The 18,553-nt window shown below is 50.0% G+C and overlaps 1 protein-coding gene across 21 annotated transcripts in view; it reads right to left on the bottom strand.

Moving 5' to 3' along the window:
* The window catches only part of MSI2 (musashi RNA binding protein 2), a 199,994-nt gene that overhangs the window by 4,349 nt on the left and 177,092 nt on the right, over nucleotides 1–18,553 (bottom strand). For 6 of the 21 annotated variants that reach the window (XM_072916772.1, XM_041720087.2, XM_041720091.2 and 3 more), the window contains 2 exons: nucleotides 2,287–2,495; nucleotides 501–578 (listed from right to left, as the gene is read on the bottom strand). In XM_072916772.1, the coding sequence (XP_072772873.1) occupies nucleotides 537–578; nucleotides 2,287–2,495 (251 nt within the window). In that variant the 3' untranslated portion in view covers nucleotides 501–536. Of the gene's footprint in view, nucleotides 1–500; nucleotides 579–2,286; nucleotides 2,496–15,353; nucleotides 15,446–17,707; nucleotides 17,735–18,553 lie in introns of all 21 variants that reach the window. The other 15 variants (XM_072916771.1, XM_041720095.2, XM_072916773.1 and 12 more) reach the window with 7 other exon arrangements.

Raw genomic sequence — 18,553 nt, 5'->3', positions numbered from 1 at the left:
GCGGTGCTCAGGTAATGCCTTTAATTTAATTTGCTCAGGTTTAATTTTTTTTTAATCTTGATAATTGCTCTATGGTTACAAGTTACAATGTTATCTTTTAGCTGTAATATTTGGTACAGCACTTAATTAAGAATGATGGTTTCTCAGTAATAAAGCAGTGGCTCAGCTATTTTTAAACCCGTGCGCTGGGAGCAGATCTCTGATCCCACTGGGATTCTGGCTGCTGGCACTGGGGGTGATTCCCCACAGCTTTCTGGGTTTCCTGCCTCTTCAAATTATTGCATGAAGCATCATGAAGATGGAAAAGTGACTTTTATTTTAGCTTTGGATCTGTCTTCCAGTTTCCAGCCCGTGAGGTTGATTCGAGTAACACAAATCACAGAAAGGAATGATTAAAGGCCAAGGAAAGACGAAATGAAGATAAAAAAATTGTTCACTTAAAGTAAATATAGGGGAGATGGTAGTTCAGCACAAAGTACAAATGGGATATACTGTAATACCTCCAAGTGAGATGGCAACCAACCATGTGTAACGTTTCAATGGTATCCATTTGTAAAAGCCGTTGCAATCAAAGGTCCCTAAAATTGTACAATTGTTAAGTTCATCAGTGCTCTATACATGGGAACAGCTGATTATTAATTTTGCCAAGAAATTATCAAAGGACTTGAAAGACTGTGTTGCCAGCATGAATAGGGATTTCCAAGAGCTGTTCTGGTCACCAGGTGTGCTCAGCCCTGTGGTCACCTTTCCAAGACCATCATCTTCTCATTCCCCCAGGTGCAAAAATAAGCTTTGGGGTTCTCCCTTCTTTATTTTTAAACCAGGGTTAGTAAATGGAGAGTGTTAAACAAATATATATGTAATAAAAGCTATGGGATTCTTTGCAGTTATTGGGGGAATTAAGAGGCTACCAATCTGCAAGTCAATTATAAAATGGTTCTTTGGGAAGTGTTAGTGCAGACAAATCTGGATACCCAGGCTTGGACCTGGTGTCCTTTCACTTGAAAAATCGGGATGTTGCTGATACAAAAGTGCCCAAGTTTTCAAGCACAAGCTGGTTTTTAGGTGAAAAATGGAAATAAGAGATGTTGTAAGTGGTGAGAGGTGGCAGTCTGAATGGATGTAGCTCCTTGCAGAGCAGTAATATTCCATGTTTGTGCTGGAATTGATCCACAGGGATTGTCAAATCCATGGTGTGACCATGGGAGGGGCAGGCCCGGGATGGGAATTGAGCACACGGGCACAAAGCCAGGCAGAGGGTTTGTTTGTCTGTTTTGCAATAAAAATAACAGCTTCAGGAACTTTGTCTGCACTACACTCAGGGAGAGAAGTTCTCCCCTCGGTTTGAGGGACCTTCGGGGGAGCCTCTGCACTTCCTCATTGTCCAGGAGATAAAACCAGCTCCGGACTGCGCCCCAGAAAGGGCAGGAGCCCCGTTGCAGTCTGTGCTGGGGTGCCAGCGGGGCAGGCCAGCCCCATTCATGCTCACACAGAGGTGACACAGCCACGTGCAGCCTTGTTAAGCCAATCTCTGCCCTCATTAGTGCGGTGGCAGCCCCACGGCGGCGTTAGGAGGCACCTCCCGGTGACCCCCGGCCCAGCAGGGCCCCTCGCTCGGAACCTGCGGCTCTCAGCGGCTGCCAGGGACACCAGGACCAGCTGGAAGGGACCCCAAGGGTCAGCAGATGGGTGAAGAGGACCAGGACATGTCCTGTCCCCCTGCTGGGCGTCCCACCACCCAAATTAATGAGCTAATTTTGCTCGTTTCATGGGAGCAAGGACTGTTGTTCTGCCTGCCAAAGGGTGCAGCAGCCAGGAGGGGTAGTTGGGCTGATGTAAAGCCCATATGGACAAGCAGGGATTTAAATCCCATACTTATGAAATATTTCTCTTTGAGACAGGTCACAATTGGCTGCAGATGGCTCCAAAGGATGGAGATGTTCAGGTTGGATATTAGGACAAAATTTCTTCAGTGTAAGAGTGATTAATCCCTGGAATGGGCAGCGGTGGAGTCCCCATCGCTGGAAACATGGCAAGTTGTGATACGAGGCTCACAAGGGCTGACCGGTCAAAGGCTGGACTCGATGATTCTGGAGTTTTTTCCACCCTTGACGGTTCCAGCTGGAATGCCCCGATAATCAGCGCTCACCCCACAGCTGGCAGCTCACAGGTTCCGGCAGCGAGAAGCCCCGCTGGCCATGGGGCCACCACCACCACCCAAAGCCCCGAGCCCCTCCCGGAGCCCCCGGAGCCCCCCAAGCCCCCCGGAGCCCCCCGGGTACTTACGGCGATGCCGTGTCCGAAGCCCGAGCCCGGCTGCGGGCTGGCGGCGCTTATGTAGTTACCCACGCCGGAGTCCTGGCTGGCCGTGCCGTAGAGATCCGCCACGGGCCCGGGGCTGTTGGCGCCGGGGAAGCCTCCGGGCCGCGCTGGGTTGGAGCCTGCCGGGGAAGCGGGTGCGCCAAAATTCGGTTGAGCACTGTAGCTATTCAAGACTGGTGTGCAGAGAATAAAGCTGGGTATGAGGCCAGACGCCGGGCATGCACCGGAATTACAAAGCCAAACACCAGAATAAACAGCCTAGGCCCAATTCTAACACTTAACCAAGGCCATGCGAGAGGAGAGCAAGTACTGGAGAAGAGTCAGCCCGGACTACTACGAAGCTTAGAGCTCCAAAAATATATATATGGATATATATAAAAAAAAAAAAAGAAAAAAAAGAACAATCATTCAACACACTACTGCAACCAGAGACTGGAGGTGCTCATTTTCACCAAATTATCACAAAATATAATAGGTATTTTTCAACATCTGACTTGATGCTCATGCAGTAGTAACAAGTTCTCTAGGTCTGGGCACGCCGAGACAGCATTCACATCCCATGCAAACTACAAAGGAACTAGTTTGAGACTACACATTGTGGTAGTATTGATATTAAAATGTTGACAGCAAATAACTTGAATCACATCTAGGAAAATAGTTTTTTGGATCCATTCGATACTTTTGGAAAAAACCCGCCCTTTTAGATCAGTGAGCTGTAGAAATATTTCAGTAGGTGATTTTTTTTTTCTTTAAATGATATGGAATGGAACAGTTTGGATTTTTCTCTTTTAAATATGACCAAGGAGAGTGTTGTTTTATTTAGGTTTTTTTTTTTCCTTTTGATTTGGAGAGCGAAGACCTACCTTCGTCTCCAAAACCATGCTTGGGACATCAACCAAAATTAAACAAATAAATAAAGATCAAAAGCAAAAAAGAATTCCAGAGGGTGGATGACAACTCACCTCCTAATGTGGAAGTAAAAGAAAATTTAATTTTTTTCCTCCCTTAATTTTTTTTTTTGAGAAAGAAAAACAATGTAAATAAGAATGATACTGAAGAAGAAATTTAGATATTAAAGCATGTTAGATGATCAGGCTTCTGGCATTTCTCACGGCTGCTCTTGGATGTAGAATTTATGAGGAAGAAGTTTCAATGCGAAAGAAAAGTCAGCGGACTGGGAGGAGCTGGATGGAGATGGCTGCGGGAAGCTGGAGCTACACCTGGCTGGTACCTGCAAGGTCCCTGGGGAGCACAGGTCTGCCACACCCACCGTGTCCCCACCGTGTCCCCACCGCCAGGACACGATGGCCAGTGGGGCTGGACATGGGACACCACCACAGCCTGCCCCAAACCCCGCTGGGCACCGACCCCATTGCCTCCACCTCCACCTTCCAGGCTGCCCCAAGGCTACTTCAGCCTCTTCCTCTGGCTGCAACTTCTCCATTAGACACTAGAACGGGTTCTGAGGTCTGGTGACCTGCAGTGACCTGTGCCCAAGGGTGGACTGAGCACAGGGTTCTCCTGGAGAGCAGCCTGGAGCCAGCCTCATGCTCCACCAAAGTGCTGAGCTGGGCACAGGCTGCACCTCTGCTGCCCTGGCCCTTCCCCTGGAGAGCATCCCCAGCTCCCCAGTGCATGAACTGGTCAAGAGGAGCACACCTGGCAGCTGGTGGCTCTGTGGTGACAGGCAAGGCAGCTCTGCACAATAAATGATTCACCACAGCTCTGGACTGGTAGCAGGGCAGGGTAAGTAGGACATCTAAGCTAGCAAGTTCAAAGAAATAAGGCTTGAGAGAGTAAACAGATTTTGGACTTCGCTGGCAAACAAAGAGCCTTTTTTTATTATTAAAGATTAAATGTCAAGATAACATTTGGCCTTCTCACTCGTGAAGAAAAATATCCAGCTGAGATGTTCCAAAGCCCTTTATTACTACAAGCCAGCACTTTTCCCCCCTTTTCTTCCCTTTGGTTCAATAAAATGGATGTGAATTTTCCTGCCAAGTCACACAGAAAACCCAGTTGGCTGCTCCGAGGGACAGCGGGACACGGCATGGCTGGGGGCATCCTGTCAGTAAAATATTCCTGCAAACCCCACAGCAGCACCAGAAACCTCCAGAACAACCAACTGAGGAACCCCAGAGACTCTCTGTGCCCCCACAGCCCATATCCCACCCTGGCCACTCTCTTTGCATCTCTAAGACTGGAGGTAAGGCTTTCACACCTGCAGGAAGAGCTGGCAGGGGGTTGGTTATTCAGGTGGGGAGTGAAAAGGTAATTTTTCATCTACTGACCAGGGGTTCAACCCTCCACACTGCTCACAGGAGGGAGAGGGGCATGCCAAAGGCTGCTCCCCTGCCTGGGAAGTGCTGTGTGGAGGCTGGGATGCCCTGGCACCTCTCCATGTGGCGCCTGAAAAACTCCACAGAAAAAGCTGGAAGCTTTTCCAGAGCCAACACTTCGCTCCAGACCCTACAAATGAAACAGAAAGCTCCCATAATTAGCAGGAGGCTCGGCAGCCTCAGAAAGCTGTATTTAAATTATTTGCTCAGCTATGCTAAGTGTTTGTCTTCTTCCAGGAGCTCAGGTGAGCTCACCTGGAGCCAGAGGCACCTTTACCATCACAACAGCAAAGGGACCCTGAACAACTTCCCCAGCTAGTGAATGCTGATGTGTTCTGGCAAGAACTACCTGGAAACAAGTCTGTTTTACACAAACCTGGAGTACCCTGGGACTGAAAGGAAGAAGGAAGAATGCCTGCAATCCTCTAGACTCCAGATACTGCATCACTAACAAAAGTGAACACATTTTGGAAACCTGTGTCCTATGACAAAATTCCTGATGTTGGAGGTTGTCAGGAGCTGTCCAAGGCTGCTGTGAGATGTGGGAATTAAGCACTGACATTAACTCCTCACAGGCTGGAAGGAATTGGAGCCTTTCCCCTGGCCACCAACATCCCATGGCAAGAAGAGGAACTGGGGCAGGTGTTTGGAAGCCTGTTGCTGCAGAACTGTCAGGGGATTGTGCTGTCCATGGAGGGGAGGGAATCAGTGCTGTGACCTGATGCCAGGAGCAGGAGGGTCCCAGCAGGGGCAGGGGCTGAGCTGAGCAGGAATCCCTGACTCTGGATCCATCAGACTGACTCAGCAGTGACTGAGGGCTGGCAGGGCCATCTTCTCCCCTTCCAACAATTGCCAGCACTCAGGAAGTCCTGGCAGCAAAGGATGGATTTCAGGTCCCATTTCCCAAGCAAGTGCACAGGAAGCTCTAAGACTGTGCCTAAGCACCTCCAGCTCAAAGGCTCCCTCTATGCAAAATTCACAATCCCAGGTGTCCCCAGGAAGCCCTGTGATAGATCAAGGTCAGGAGAGATGTGCAAAAGATTAGATGTGCTTCTAAGACACAGCCAACCACCTTTCATCTTCAGCCCGAGCCATCCTCCATCCTCTGAGCTCCTTCCTGCGCCGATGGAGATCAAGGGCCAGCAGCCAGAAGCTCTGGCAGTGATGGAACAGGACTAATGTGTTGCTTGCTTCACTTTGAATTTGCTGTGGTTTTCTTACAGAGAAGGCTCTGAGCTGTGAATTTTGATCAGCAGGTGAACATTTGCCTGCAGGCCAGAGGGACAGGCTTTGGGGAGCCTCAGGCTTACTCTGCCCAGTGTTACAGTGGCTTGGGGAGCACTGAAAAGCAGTAAGGGAATGTGAGATGGCACACAGAATGATATAAAAAAATCAGGGTTCATAAAGCAGCCCCAGCAGGTAATTTCAGTGCCAGTATTGGTGCTGGTGGAGTTGGGAGCTGCTGTGCAGGGCTGGCACAGCAAGAGCTAAACCTCTTCAGGCAGTGAGGCTTTATTACCAACCCATCCTTCAGCAGAGCGCCTTTATCCCCATTTAACATGCGTGTGAGATGCTCTCCACGCTCAGCCAAGTGCTTTATGTCAAGGAGCCAAGAGCTGGAACCCAAAGCAGGCTGGCAGCCCAGGCTGAGGCAGGGGCAGGAGGCAGGGATGTGTGTCTGGAGCCTTCTCCTGCAAACTGCCACGCTCACACACACCCTGCTCGCACGTTTGTCTGTGCTCAGTGAGAAAGGTCAGTGCTGAAAGGTAAACTCTCCCTCGATGAACTCTTGAGAAATTCCTAAATCAAGATTCCTGCTGACATTTGCCTTACGAGCAGCGTTACACTAACGAGGACCCCAACGCCGCTGGGCCTGGGCAAAGCACGATGAGCTGGATGCTGGAATCCCACCCAAATAAACTCCATTCAGCCAGGAATGATGAAGGGGAAGAGGAAGGGAAAAGGAGAAGAGACGTGAGGAGTTTGACATTACTGTCCTACAAGGGGAGCTCACATGGTACTGGGATGACAGTCAGGCCCTTAGGGACTAGACAAAACCCCACTTAGGCACCACTAAAATGTACTGTATTTCAAAGGAAACAAACCAGGAGCAATCTGGACAGAGGACTAAGACAGACACTGCATGGGGACCGTTGTGTCCTGCACACAGCCCACATGGAGCCTTGGTGACACCCTTCCCTCTCCTACAGCACCGAAACCCAAAGACTTAAACACCTTCGCGGGGGACTCACAACAAATATGAGTATTTAAAAATTTAGAAAAAATCCAGGTGAGGAACAGTGCAGAATGTGTGTCTGCCTTTCCTGCTACAGTGCACAGGTGAGGAAATTCTCATGAGGGACAGAAACCACCACAATTCACTGGATTTCCTCTTTGAGCAGAGGCAGGATATTCCTCATCCCTGGGCAGCCATGCATGGGGATGAGCAGCTCTGCGGGGATGGGGGAGCTTGGCACTGTGGGGTTAAAGTAAGATTCACTGATTTTAGAAGTCTTTTCCAACATAAATGATTCTATGATTCTCATCATAAATTCATTTTTCATCTCCTGTCAAGCATATCCTACAATCAGAGCTGGTCATCTCCAGCCTTTTACTCCTTCAAGACCCCCCTTGTTCCTGCCTTGTCCCACTGCCCTCAGGGTGGATTCCTGTACAAACATTTCTTCATAACTTGTTGATCCACTGCTATAATTTCTGGATGACTCTCTCATCTGCCATAAACAGCCACGCACAATTTGGCAGGCATTTCTACCATCAATGTTTATGATAATAACTAAACGTGCTTGAAAGCAGCAGGAAATTTTCAATATAACTATCATTAAGACAAAATGCTTTAAATCAAAGCCATTACCCACCACCAAGACTCAAAGCTCACAAGATTAGTCTGTTTTTCTGTCTTTATGAAAAATTCATAGAACATGCTGCAAACATCATCTTCAGCTCGAAGGAGTAAATGATATAATAACACTGAATGCTGCTGGCAGGGGTGGGAGCAGGCAGGGCACAGGGGCACGGGGCAGGGCACTGAGCAGCCCAGCTGGACAGGGGACTGCCCCACAGCCCGGTGGCATTTCATTTCAAAGCCACGTTGGAGTAACCAGGTGTAGTGGAAGGTGTCCCTGCCCACAACATGGGGTTGGATTAGATTGTCTTCAAGGTCCCTCCCAACCCGACCAGCTCTTGGAGTCTGTGCATTCATGAATTTGAGTCACTTGGCTCCATTTACTGCTGGATTTTAAGAGAAGACTGTCACAGAAGGAGTATCACCTGTTCCCAAGCATTCCAGCCTGCTGTGCTGCCTCTGCAACCACCCAAGCACAGCCTCTGCAGAGGACACAGAGCAAAACCACGGTGAGTGGCGTGGGGACAGTCCCACCTTCCCCGGGGACCCGAGTGTCCCCACGGCAGCGCTAATGGCCACGCTGTCGCACGCATGACTAACAGAGCAGCACTCGCAGCGTGACGCTGAGACTTTAAATAACAGCACAACTTCAGCACCGCATGCAGATCTTACATCATTAGTGCTCAGAGCCTTATAAATATAATTAGCAGCACTGCACCCATGTTACAGATTGCTTGGCCAAAGCTAATTCTTTGTGCAGTCAGGGCTGAAGTTAATGGGAGTTTGTACCTTGCTTTTCAGAGCTGCTAACAACCAGAATGTCATTTACCCGGGACTGGATGTACAAATTAATGCCAGCCTGAAATAAGACATCGGTGCTCCTGGCTCTCAGTGGCCTATTCAGGCTGCAGGAGTGCACAGGCACAGCACTGAGAAAGAAAAGCTCATATTCAGGCTCTTTTTTTCTATCCCAATCACCTCACAGAGCTCCAGACCCTTCCTTTGTGGTCAGGTTGAGGCACTGGAAGCATCGTTTCCTTGTGTCTGAGCTTTTACAGAGCGTGGGTCCTGTCGGAGGCAGCGCGTGGCACACCTCGAACTCGGATCAATGCCCCAGCTCACAAACGTCTCAGAAATAATGAGCTGGAAACACACAGATATTCTGGAGAATAACAAGGTACAAACAGCTCCCAACTCGCTGGAAGCGAAAGTGGGAGACAAACCACAAAAACAAGTAACGCCGGCGTCACGACGAGAGCTGCCATGTTGTACATCTCTCATGGGGACCTGCATCCCTCTGCTCCTGCTCTTCCCAAGCAGACTTGAAAAGCAAACTCTGAGAACCCCGTGGCAGACACGGCTCCTCTGCAAGTGTGAAGAGCTACAGATGACAGCTGGCTCAGTCCTGACTGGAAAATCAAACGTGAGAGCTGTGCCTTCCCTGTCACCCCGACACGCTCCGTAATGGGGAGCAGCCAGGCTGCCCCAGGTTATCCCTCCCCTGCAGCTACACTGGCCCTGCAGGGAAAAAGGAAAATACAACAACTGTCGGGCTCATCAGCAAAATAAGTGGTGATGAGGCTGAGGCACACCGAGATCTGCCCTAACAAGGTACTGTTTGTACGTTATTTTCTAGCTGCAGTCACACTTTCAAAGGTTGTTCTGCGGCTGCAGCCCCTTCAGAAATGGCTTCACACATCAAAATATCGCAGGTAATGACAGCAAGCGGTGGGTGGTGAGCTCAGCAATTATGGCTGGAAGTGAGTGGGAACCTGGAGGGAGGGCTGAGTGCTGCCCACCTTCCTGGAGCTGGGCACAACGGGCGATAATGGCACCTGGGATCCTGCTGCAGCCTCAGTGTCCTCCCACCACGCTGCTCCTCCAGCCCAGCACGACACAAACCAACTGCTGAACAACCTGAGATGAGCCACGAGCAAGAGCTGGGCAGCTTCCACAAGCTTGGGCAAGATAAAAATTCACCTGTTTTACAAACCCACTGCGGCATGTGAGTCCTTGCTTCTACTAAGTACTACACTTAACGCATCCAAGGCATCCACCACATCTGGAAGCTGCTGATGTGAGCCAATTTGCAGAAGACACAAAATTCAGCGTGTTCAAGCCCAGCTGTTCTAATTCCTGCAGTTATGCAGCAGGACAAATAACTGCACTTTGCAGCTCAGCTGTAATTTTTTGCCAACGATCAATATTTATTGCCTAATCCCATTTTCCGTGGCGTGCGTTAGTGGTGTCGCTCGCGCAGGGCCGAGTGGGACACAGAGGCCACACAAAGCTTCGCTTGTAGGAGCTGCAGTCAGGGACCCAGCTCTTGTCACAGCCTTACAAAAGGATTTCCTCTCGAGCAGCTCATCTTTAATCATTATAAAAGCACAGAAGTTTAATCCATTTTTGATGTAAGCGCTAATAGCTTTGTGTCCTTGAAGTTCAAAGTGGTCTTCGTGCATGTCGCTAATTAGCCGAGCAAGCAGCCATTCAGCTTCCTCTCATGTTTCTAATTAGATCCTTAACAACAAACAAATGTCGACCTTACAAAGGCTCTGCTACGATTCCCTCCATTAGTTAAACAGTTTGGGAGGGATGCTGTTTGTGCATCCACAGCCCCCCCAGCAGAGGATTCAGGGCTCTGGGCTGGGGTTTTTGCCCTTTGGAGAGGTTCTGACTGCCTGATGCTGTATGCCAGGGGTGCTGAGCAGCCCAGGATGATGCAGGGAGCAGTGACCACTCATCAGCCCCTGCCCCAGTCCCAGCTCTGTTGGAACTCACAAATAAACCAAAGGGGCAGATAAATGCTGTCCTGTTAAGTCGATTTCCTAACTGGTTCCTGCCAATTTTACTGGTTTTACAGCTTATTTAAAATATGATGTGATTAATGTTTACATACCTCACACAGTCACAGAATAGTTTGGATGGGACCTTAAAGCCCACCCAGTGCCACCCCTGCCATGGGCAGGGACACCTCCCACTATCCCAGGCTGCTCCAAGCCCTGTCCAACCTGGTCTTGGACACTTTCAGGGATCCAGGGGCAGCCACAACTTCTCTGGGCACCTGTGCCAGGGCCTCCTCACCCTCCTAGGGAAGAATTTCATCCCAATATCCAGGCTAAAGGTGCTGTCATCTTTTTACTTCACATCACATACTAGGGACTGCTCCTTACACTCTTTTTGTCGATCTGTGCTTGCAACATGCTGTGCTGGAGTCATTTCAGCAGCACCACGCTTGTCCTTGTCTGTGCTCAGGTTCTTGGGCAAGTTTCTTGCTCCAGCCCTGGCATTTATCCAAGGGGGATGGATGAGGAGCTGTCAGCACCAGGAACTGCTGCTGGTTCCTCCGGAGCCCTCGGCGGGCTGCGGGCGCTCGCGGTGTCGCAGGCGCTGACCCCAGCGCTGTTCCTGCTGCCTGTGCCTGCACATGAAGCTTTAACACTTATTACCACCCATCCAACTGGCAAATAAGAGCTAAAGCTCAGAGGCTGGGATATCACAGACCCCTCTGTAACCATTTCTCCATTTAAAATGAAGGAAGAGCTGAGCCAGGTGTTGCCGGCGCCTTCACCCCACCGAGGAGCAGGAAAGCTGCTGTTAATTTTACCATGGGCAACCACATCTGCATTAATTGTTTACCACAGCCCGGACAGGTCTTTTATTAATATTAATGAGTAAGAGGGAACAAAAGGCCCCTTTATTTTTAGCCTACTCTAATTGCGTAGTAATTACTCATCTACAAAACAAATGAGCCGAACTCCATTGCCATAGCAACAGCAACTCCGGCCTCCCACTGTACCACATTAACTGGCTATCACTCCTGTAATTTGAAATTGAAGCCTTTTGTACAATAACAGACAATACAGGAGGAAAATTAAACCAAAACCGGGTCTTTGTTTTGCTGCATAATTCAAGTCATAGTAGCAGAAAGGCCTTGCCTGGGAGGCACCTTCCCTCTGCTGATCCCACGGGCTGGGGGGATGCTCAGGAGCACAGGGGCGTTATCCAGGTAGCACAAGAGGCATCCAGCCTGCAAACCCCCAGTCCTGTGCAGCCATCCCCCCTGCAGGAGGCTCTGCACCAGGCAAGCTGCTGCCCAGCACACGGTGCCTGGGGGAGAGCTGGTGGCACCTGCCACGCTGTCGGCAGCTGACATCCCAATCAGGGTCAGGGCACAGAGTTCTGGGCTCTTTTAACCATCACAAAGTGCTCACAAAGGCCCCAGCTCCATGAGTCTATTATTTTTAAGCAGGTCGGGTCTATATACCTGCAGATCCATTTTGCATTCTCTGGCAACTCCTAACCCACCGTGCTTCTTGAGCTCACATGGAGCCAGATGCACACCAACATCTGCTGCAAGGAAAAACTACTCTGCTCCTCTGGCAGCCTTCTATTTCAGAGAGAAGAGAGGGAGAAAAAACATCACTGTAATTATGTATTTACTTTTAAAGCATTTGGGGAGAGAATCAGCATGAAAATACTGACGTAGTGTGTCAGTCCAATGTGCGCTGCCTCACAGTTAGCAGTTGTTCCACTAATGGGTAACAGCCTGCAACTGCTGCTGGGGAGGCAAGTTACCCTCAGCTCTGGCAGTACTTTACCTGTTTAGGGATTAAAATGCAGGAGACACCATCCTGTGCTGGAAGATCTCCTGCACTGGAGAGCACGTGCTGAAACCCCACTTCAAGCTCTCCAACTTGTCTGCATCCTACGGGGAGCAAAGTCGAATTACAACTGCCAACAGCTCTGTCCCCCAGCTTCTGCTGGGAGAAAGGGAATAAAACATGGATAATTGGCTGTGGCAGGGCTTTGGAAGGTACCAAAGTTGTTCCAACCCCATGCCATGTGCAGGGACACCTTCCACTGTCCCAGGCTGCTCCAAGCTCCTGGACACTTCCAGGGACGGGACAGCCAAAGCTTCTCTGGACAACCTGTGCCTCCCCACCCTCACAGAGAAGAATTTCTCCCTAAATAAAACAGCACGATGAGCATTCTGAGGAGCATTTTCCCGTGGAAAATAATTCTCCTGATGGAAAAGTCTATTAAAAGTTACTGGCTAAATTCACTACAGATTAACTTCAACTGCACTTCAGAGGTGGTCACTAATTGCACTGGAGATGATTTATCAAGCACACAAGATTTTCTATTACAAAATTATTGATTAAAGCTGATGTATTTTAACCTCAGTAGACTTCAGCCCAGTGCCCTGTCAAACACCGGCCGCAGCGGCCAAGGTCAAGCAGCAGCAGCACCAAATTGTTTCATATCTACTGAATTTTCTCCCTGGCAGTGCAGGAAGAAACTCAGACCCTCATGGATCAAAAAAGATCCAGAAGTGGCATCCTTCAGTAAAACAACCACAGGGCTCCTTCTACCTGGAGCCTGCTCTGAAAAGGACCTGTGGGATTCCCATCCTGGAGCAGCACAGCACTTCTGAGCCAAACAGAAAAGATGCCCCTTTCATCATTAATATTTTTTAAATCTGGGGTAGTAGACAGACAAGTAACTGTAGGGCTCCCAGTATGTCAGTAAGAAGGCCAAAACCACCCATGGGAAAGTGGAGTGGCTCCTCCAGAGTGCATTCACCACCGGGGGCTGCTGCATGCCGAGCCTGACTGATGGAATTCCTGTTTAAACCAGGATGATTTCCCTTGCTCCCACTCTCCCCGAGGCCCCTGCAGTGTGGGGTCCCTGCCTGGCCACCCGCCGTGCTCCCCAGCACACACTGCCTCTGCCAGGGAGATAAGCAAAGGGTAAAATCCGATGCAACATTAATTTCCCAATGCATCACCCGCCAGGCTCTGTCACATAATTACTGGCGGTTCCAGTGGAGTGAGAAATTCCAGCCCTTGCTGCTCCCAAGTGGTCCACTTGTTAGGTTCTGGCTTTTGAGATTACATAGCCTGGATTAAACTTTATGTACTTTCATAGAGGAAAATAAAAAAGGGAGAGCAATTCCACCAGAGCCACTGTGCCACAAGGGAGTCCTCCCAGCGGCCACAGAAATCCCAAATTGGCTCATGGCTGGATCTTGGAAATGCTCCTCCTGACATCTCCATGAGCCCGTGGCAGCTCCTCTCCCCCTGCACACACAGACCAACCACTGCCCCCCTTTTCATGGCCATTAATTTGCTAAAGTATGAGTAGATTAGATTTTGGAGCACCTTCCTAAGGTGTCAGACAAGGTTTCCTTGACCCCGTACAATTTATGGCTCTGCTGAGTTTCAGGCACACTCCTCACTCCCTCACGTGCTGGGGTGCATTGAATGGCGGGCTCCCCTTTCCCTGGAAATCTGAGATCCAAAGGGAACCTCATCCCTGCCTTGGCACACGAGTGTTCAGCTCCCTGGCCGCACCAGAGGCAGCTCAGCTCACCTTGTGCCAGCCCCAGTGCTTGTTTGCTTGATTTACTCAATGTTCTATCAGACGTAAGGAGCAGATACAAATCCTTAATGACACTGGGAAGCCCATTCTGGGTATTTTATTTCCTCTGAAAGCCCTTGCTGCCTGAAGTGCATTAATGAGTGCGTGGCTCTGCCCAGAGAGCAGGAGAGGCTCCCACTCAGCACAGCTGGCTTTGGGGATGGCCAGGCTGTGGGGAGGAGGGGAGGGGTGACTACACCAGAGAGGAGCTTTTCTGCTCCCATCAGGATGTTTCCTGACAAGCAGCAAACTAAACAAATAAACCAAAGCCTAATTCGGGATCTCAATTACCATCTGTTGGATTTACTGACTGACTGCAGCGCCGTCTCTGCATTTTCCAAGTTTAGCACAGAAACCCAGGCAGCAGAAGCAAAGCCACTGCTGGCTCGTGGCACAGAGGATGAACTTGCCTCGAACTCCTCATGCTGGTATTTATGAAATGCTCAATCTTCATTTAAAAATGTTCCCTTAAGCTGGGTGACATGGCAATGAGTACGACCCATCACTAGCTCAGAGTCTCTGTTGCATAATAAGATTTAAGGTTTATGACCTACAAACAATCGCTCGGTGGCTCAGGACAGGCTGCGGGGAGCCGCCTCACACACACGGAATTACTGGATTCCCAAATGGAGTGATTTGCGTGTGGCACATCTGGTCTACGACCGCCAACGAATGAGTCTATGGGCTAATATGGACGAGTAACAGGCTGATGGAGAAACCATGATTGTAAAATGATTTGAAAAATATCTTAGGTTCTTTAGGACACAAAATAAAAATAAGAGAATACAGTTATAGCCAGTGTTTCGGTTCCTAGGGGGATTAATTTGAATTAAAAAAAAAGGTCAGTTTTGCTATCAGCATAAGAGCATGTGCGGGTTCTTGTACGGAGGGTGTAGGTTGCCTACAGCCAGCTTCAATTTAAACTTCCAGATAATGGGATTTAACGAATAGGGCTCTATGGATCCAAGCCATCAGCAGCTCTCTGCTGTGTTATCCCTACGCTTTCAATCAGACCAAGGCTCTGCTTTTATCTGCCACGCTCGTTCGCGTTGATGGTGCCTGTAATATCAACTCGACAATGCATGTTCTACAACTACATCTACTGCTACCAGTACGACTACTACAGTGCATGCATTTAGTTCAGTCCCACAGATACATACACTCTAAGAACAGGCAAGGGGAGATGTGAAATGTTTTACGGGACGACAGGTGTTTTGTTTTTTAAGTAAGGGAAATTAATAAAAAACATCAAAAGAAAGAAAGTGTACAAAAAAATAGAGACATTTCTCAAGAGTTGGTATGAGTCGTTTCTTGAACCGTTTCGTCCGAACAAGCAAAAAACATGCAACCAGCTGCTACTAACAAGAAGCTGGACACTGAGAGAGGATTAATAGGTGTGGACAAACCTTCCCGCTGAGAGCGCTCAGAAGAGTGTTTGAGAGGAGGTGTGCACGTCCGAGTGTAAGAGAGGCCGGAAAGTTTGCCTCAGAGACACCCTCTCTCACAGCAGCCCCAACCAAGCAAGAGAGAAAACAACAAAACATAACTGCTCACACTCACCATCAAGGTCAGTAGCTCACGTTACGAGATTTGTTATAGCTGGCAAGTATAAAGTCCAGTAAGGGGTTGTTGGGGCGCAGGGCTCAAAGGCAGCACTGGCAAGCCGGGACTGGGGCCCAAAATGCAGATGTGCCAGGGTTGGGGTGGGGAGCAGCCCCTGGCGCCGTGGCACTGCGCTGTCCCACTGCGCCGAGTGCCGCCGGCCGGCTCGGCGGGCAAAGCCTGCCCGAGGGAGCTGGGGCAGGGCTGGATTAGTGTGGCCTTAGGGGCTTTGCCTCCAGTCCTCAGGGAGGAACAGCTGGTAGCAACAGGTCGGGAACTGGAAACATCTAAGGCTTGTCAATGAACCAAAGAGGAAGGAACGAAAACCCTCTCCTGCCAAATTTTCCTCGTCTCGCTCTCCTGCCAGATGAACCCCTCCCATGTCAAATGTAAGAGAAAAATGTGCCCCCCCATGACTTTATTTTAAAAAAAGCATTTACACGACAAAAATGTTTTACACGTAAAATATGTCAGGTGGATTCAAAAGAAATGTGACACTGATAGTGAAGTTGTCTAGGAGGAGTTTGCAGCATTCGGACTTTTAACTTTGCTCGTTTTCCATGGCTCAGGTCCCAATTCATTAAAAAAATACAAGAATGGGTGAGGTTGTCAAAACCAGTGGAGGGACTCGGCAGCACAGCCCCACCCAGAGCGAATGGATGTGACCAGACCTCTGTCTGCTGGAAGGACCTCAGCTATCACCTCATCACTGGGATGTCGACTGGGGACGTGATTGATGCCGAGCAGCACGGCCGCGTTCACCCTGCCGGCACGCGAGCAGCGACGCGGGACGTGAATTTATGGTAGCACTGAGCACGGGGACAGGGACACGTCCCTTTCTGCTGGCTGTAGGACAGACCTGCTGTGACACAGAAGAACCTGTTTATCTAGCAAGGTCAGCTGGTGACACGCTGCCATAGAAAAAGAAGGGGTGAGGGCGGGGAGGAGGCCCCGAGCAGGTACCTGCACCCAGCAGGCTCCCTGCAGACTCAGCAAACATGCAGGTGTCCCAAGAGGAGCAATGTCACCCCAGGGACAAACCCAAGGTGGTCAGTGCCCAGGGGCTTGGAGTGAGAGGGCTGCAGCTTCCTGGGGAGACCAAGACACACACCTGAAGGTGGATGCTCTCTGAGGGTGCTCAGTCTCTGTGCTGGCACTGATGCCAGGAAGGTGGGGAAGAGCCAGCGGGACAGGGCTGGGCTGGAGAGCTGCTGAAGGGGCAGCAGTGATGGGGACATTGATGACATGGATTGGCACCAATGCTTTCCAGGAACCGCCTGGACAATGCTTGCTCTGTGCTCTGCTCCAGCAGCCCTGGGCAGAGCTCTCCCAGTGAGCTCTGGGGGTGGTGGGACGTGCCTGCCCAGGTGTTTCCCAGCTCTTTCCCATTTCCTGGCAGAAAGAGGCCAGTTAGGGCCAGCTGTGCTGTGCTCTGTGCTTTGGACCAGGCACGCGTGAAGGAGGGCCGTGCGAATTTGGGAAGGGAAAACAAAAACCCAACTGAAAAGGAAAGCAGGAAAAAACCCCAGCCATTTTTCTTGTAATGAATCGGGCCCGTACACTGCAGCGCAAGATCGATCGGACTCCACTGCTCCTGGATACAATTCACTACCATTGCTGATGGAGTGGCAAACCCAGGATGTCCCTTCCAGAACCAGCTTTGGATGGAGATGACCCAACGGAAACCCCCGTTCCCAGAGCACGGCTTGGTGCAGATGTGAGCAGGGCCGGTGACAAACCCACCTTCCTCCTTGAGACCTCAGGGCCGGGGCGGGACGGGGGCTCTTTGGATTCAGTTTTGGGGATTTTGCCAGTTTTGTGCACGCAGGCAATTTTGAGGCTTGTAAAGACATTTCCAAACACCATACTGCTCTTTAAACTTGCCAGAAAGGGTGTTGTTAATTTAGGGTTAGATTCAGTTTCGTATTGCAAGTTCAAATCAAAAAACAAAAAAACTGAAAAAACAAATCAGAAAACCCAACAAAAGAGAAACCAAAAAACACTCAAATTAAAGACAAATGATTTTCAGGCACAGAATTGATCAATGCTCAGTTCAGTTGTAATGGGCACCAAAAGCACTCCGATTAAAAAAAATAATAATCAGGGAAGCAACGTTAATCCAGCCAAACCCTCTGTGCCTTGCTAAGGGGCAACTCACCAGGTCTGTTTGCACGTAAAACAAAACCTGAAGGGCAAAACATGAGGAAGAGGCAGAAACAATGAGGTCTGTTTTCCTGGAAGCATATGCAAAAGCAATCTTGGGATTTGTTTGGGTTTGGGATTTTTTTTTTTCCCTCTTTGGGTTTGTTTTTCCCCTTCTGTGCCGGGGCAGTAGGAGAAGCTGGAGTTGGGGGATCCCCACAACCAGGCTGGCAAGTCACCCCTTAGGCGCTCTCTACATGCCACAGGATGGAACTGGTACAGAGAGTCCTTTGTAGCCTGCAAGCAGTGCCAGTTTGCATGGAACGGAGTTCTCCTGGTGTCTTTCTCTGGCCTCCACGGCCCCAGGCTCTCGCTGGGCCTGCGCCCACCTCCTTCTCCCTCACGCACTCGGGGCTTTTCGGGAGAGCCTCGATAACCCCCGGCACTGCCCGAAAAGCCACCGAGAGCCCCCAGCTCAGCCCTGAGTGAGCTGGGAGTGCTGCCAGCCCCGTGTCCTCTGGGGACACGCTGGGACAGAGGACACGGGGCTGGCGGCGGCTCCGTCCCAGCAGCGGCTCCATCCCGGCCTGCTGTGGGACCCACGGCTCACTCAGGGCTGCTCTGACCTCTGCCACCTGAGCAAAGTGCTGATTCACGTCCCTAGCAAAATTTAAACCTAAGGCAGTAACGGCAATTGGCAACAATTTATTTCTTTACTTCCCTTAAGGGGAAAACAAAAAGTAAAAAGTTTTCAGAAGGACAGAAGAAAAGCTTTGTGGTTCCTCATGGAAGCAGCGGGGTTGGAGCAGGCAGGGATGGCAAACTGTCAGCCGTGTGCTGGTGCCGATGGCAGCAGTGATGC

The sequence above is a fragment of the Taeniopygia guttata genome, chromosome 19 (genome assembly GCF_048771995.1).
Source record: "Taeniopygia guttata chromosome 19, bTaeGut7.mat, whole genome shotgun sequence".
Lineage (NCBI taxonomy): Eukaryota > Metazoa > Chordata > Aves > Passeriformes > Estrildidae > Taeniopygia > Taeniopygia guttata.
Note: the sequence above shows the minus strand (reverse complement) of the source record. Positions and strands in the feature narration are given on the sequence as shown.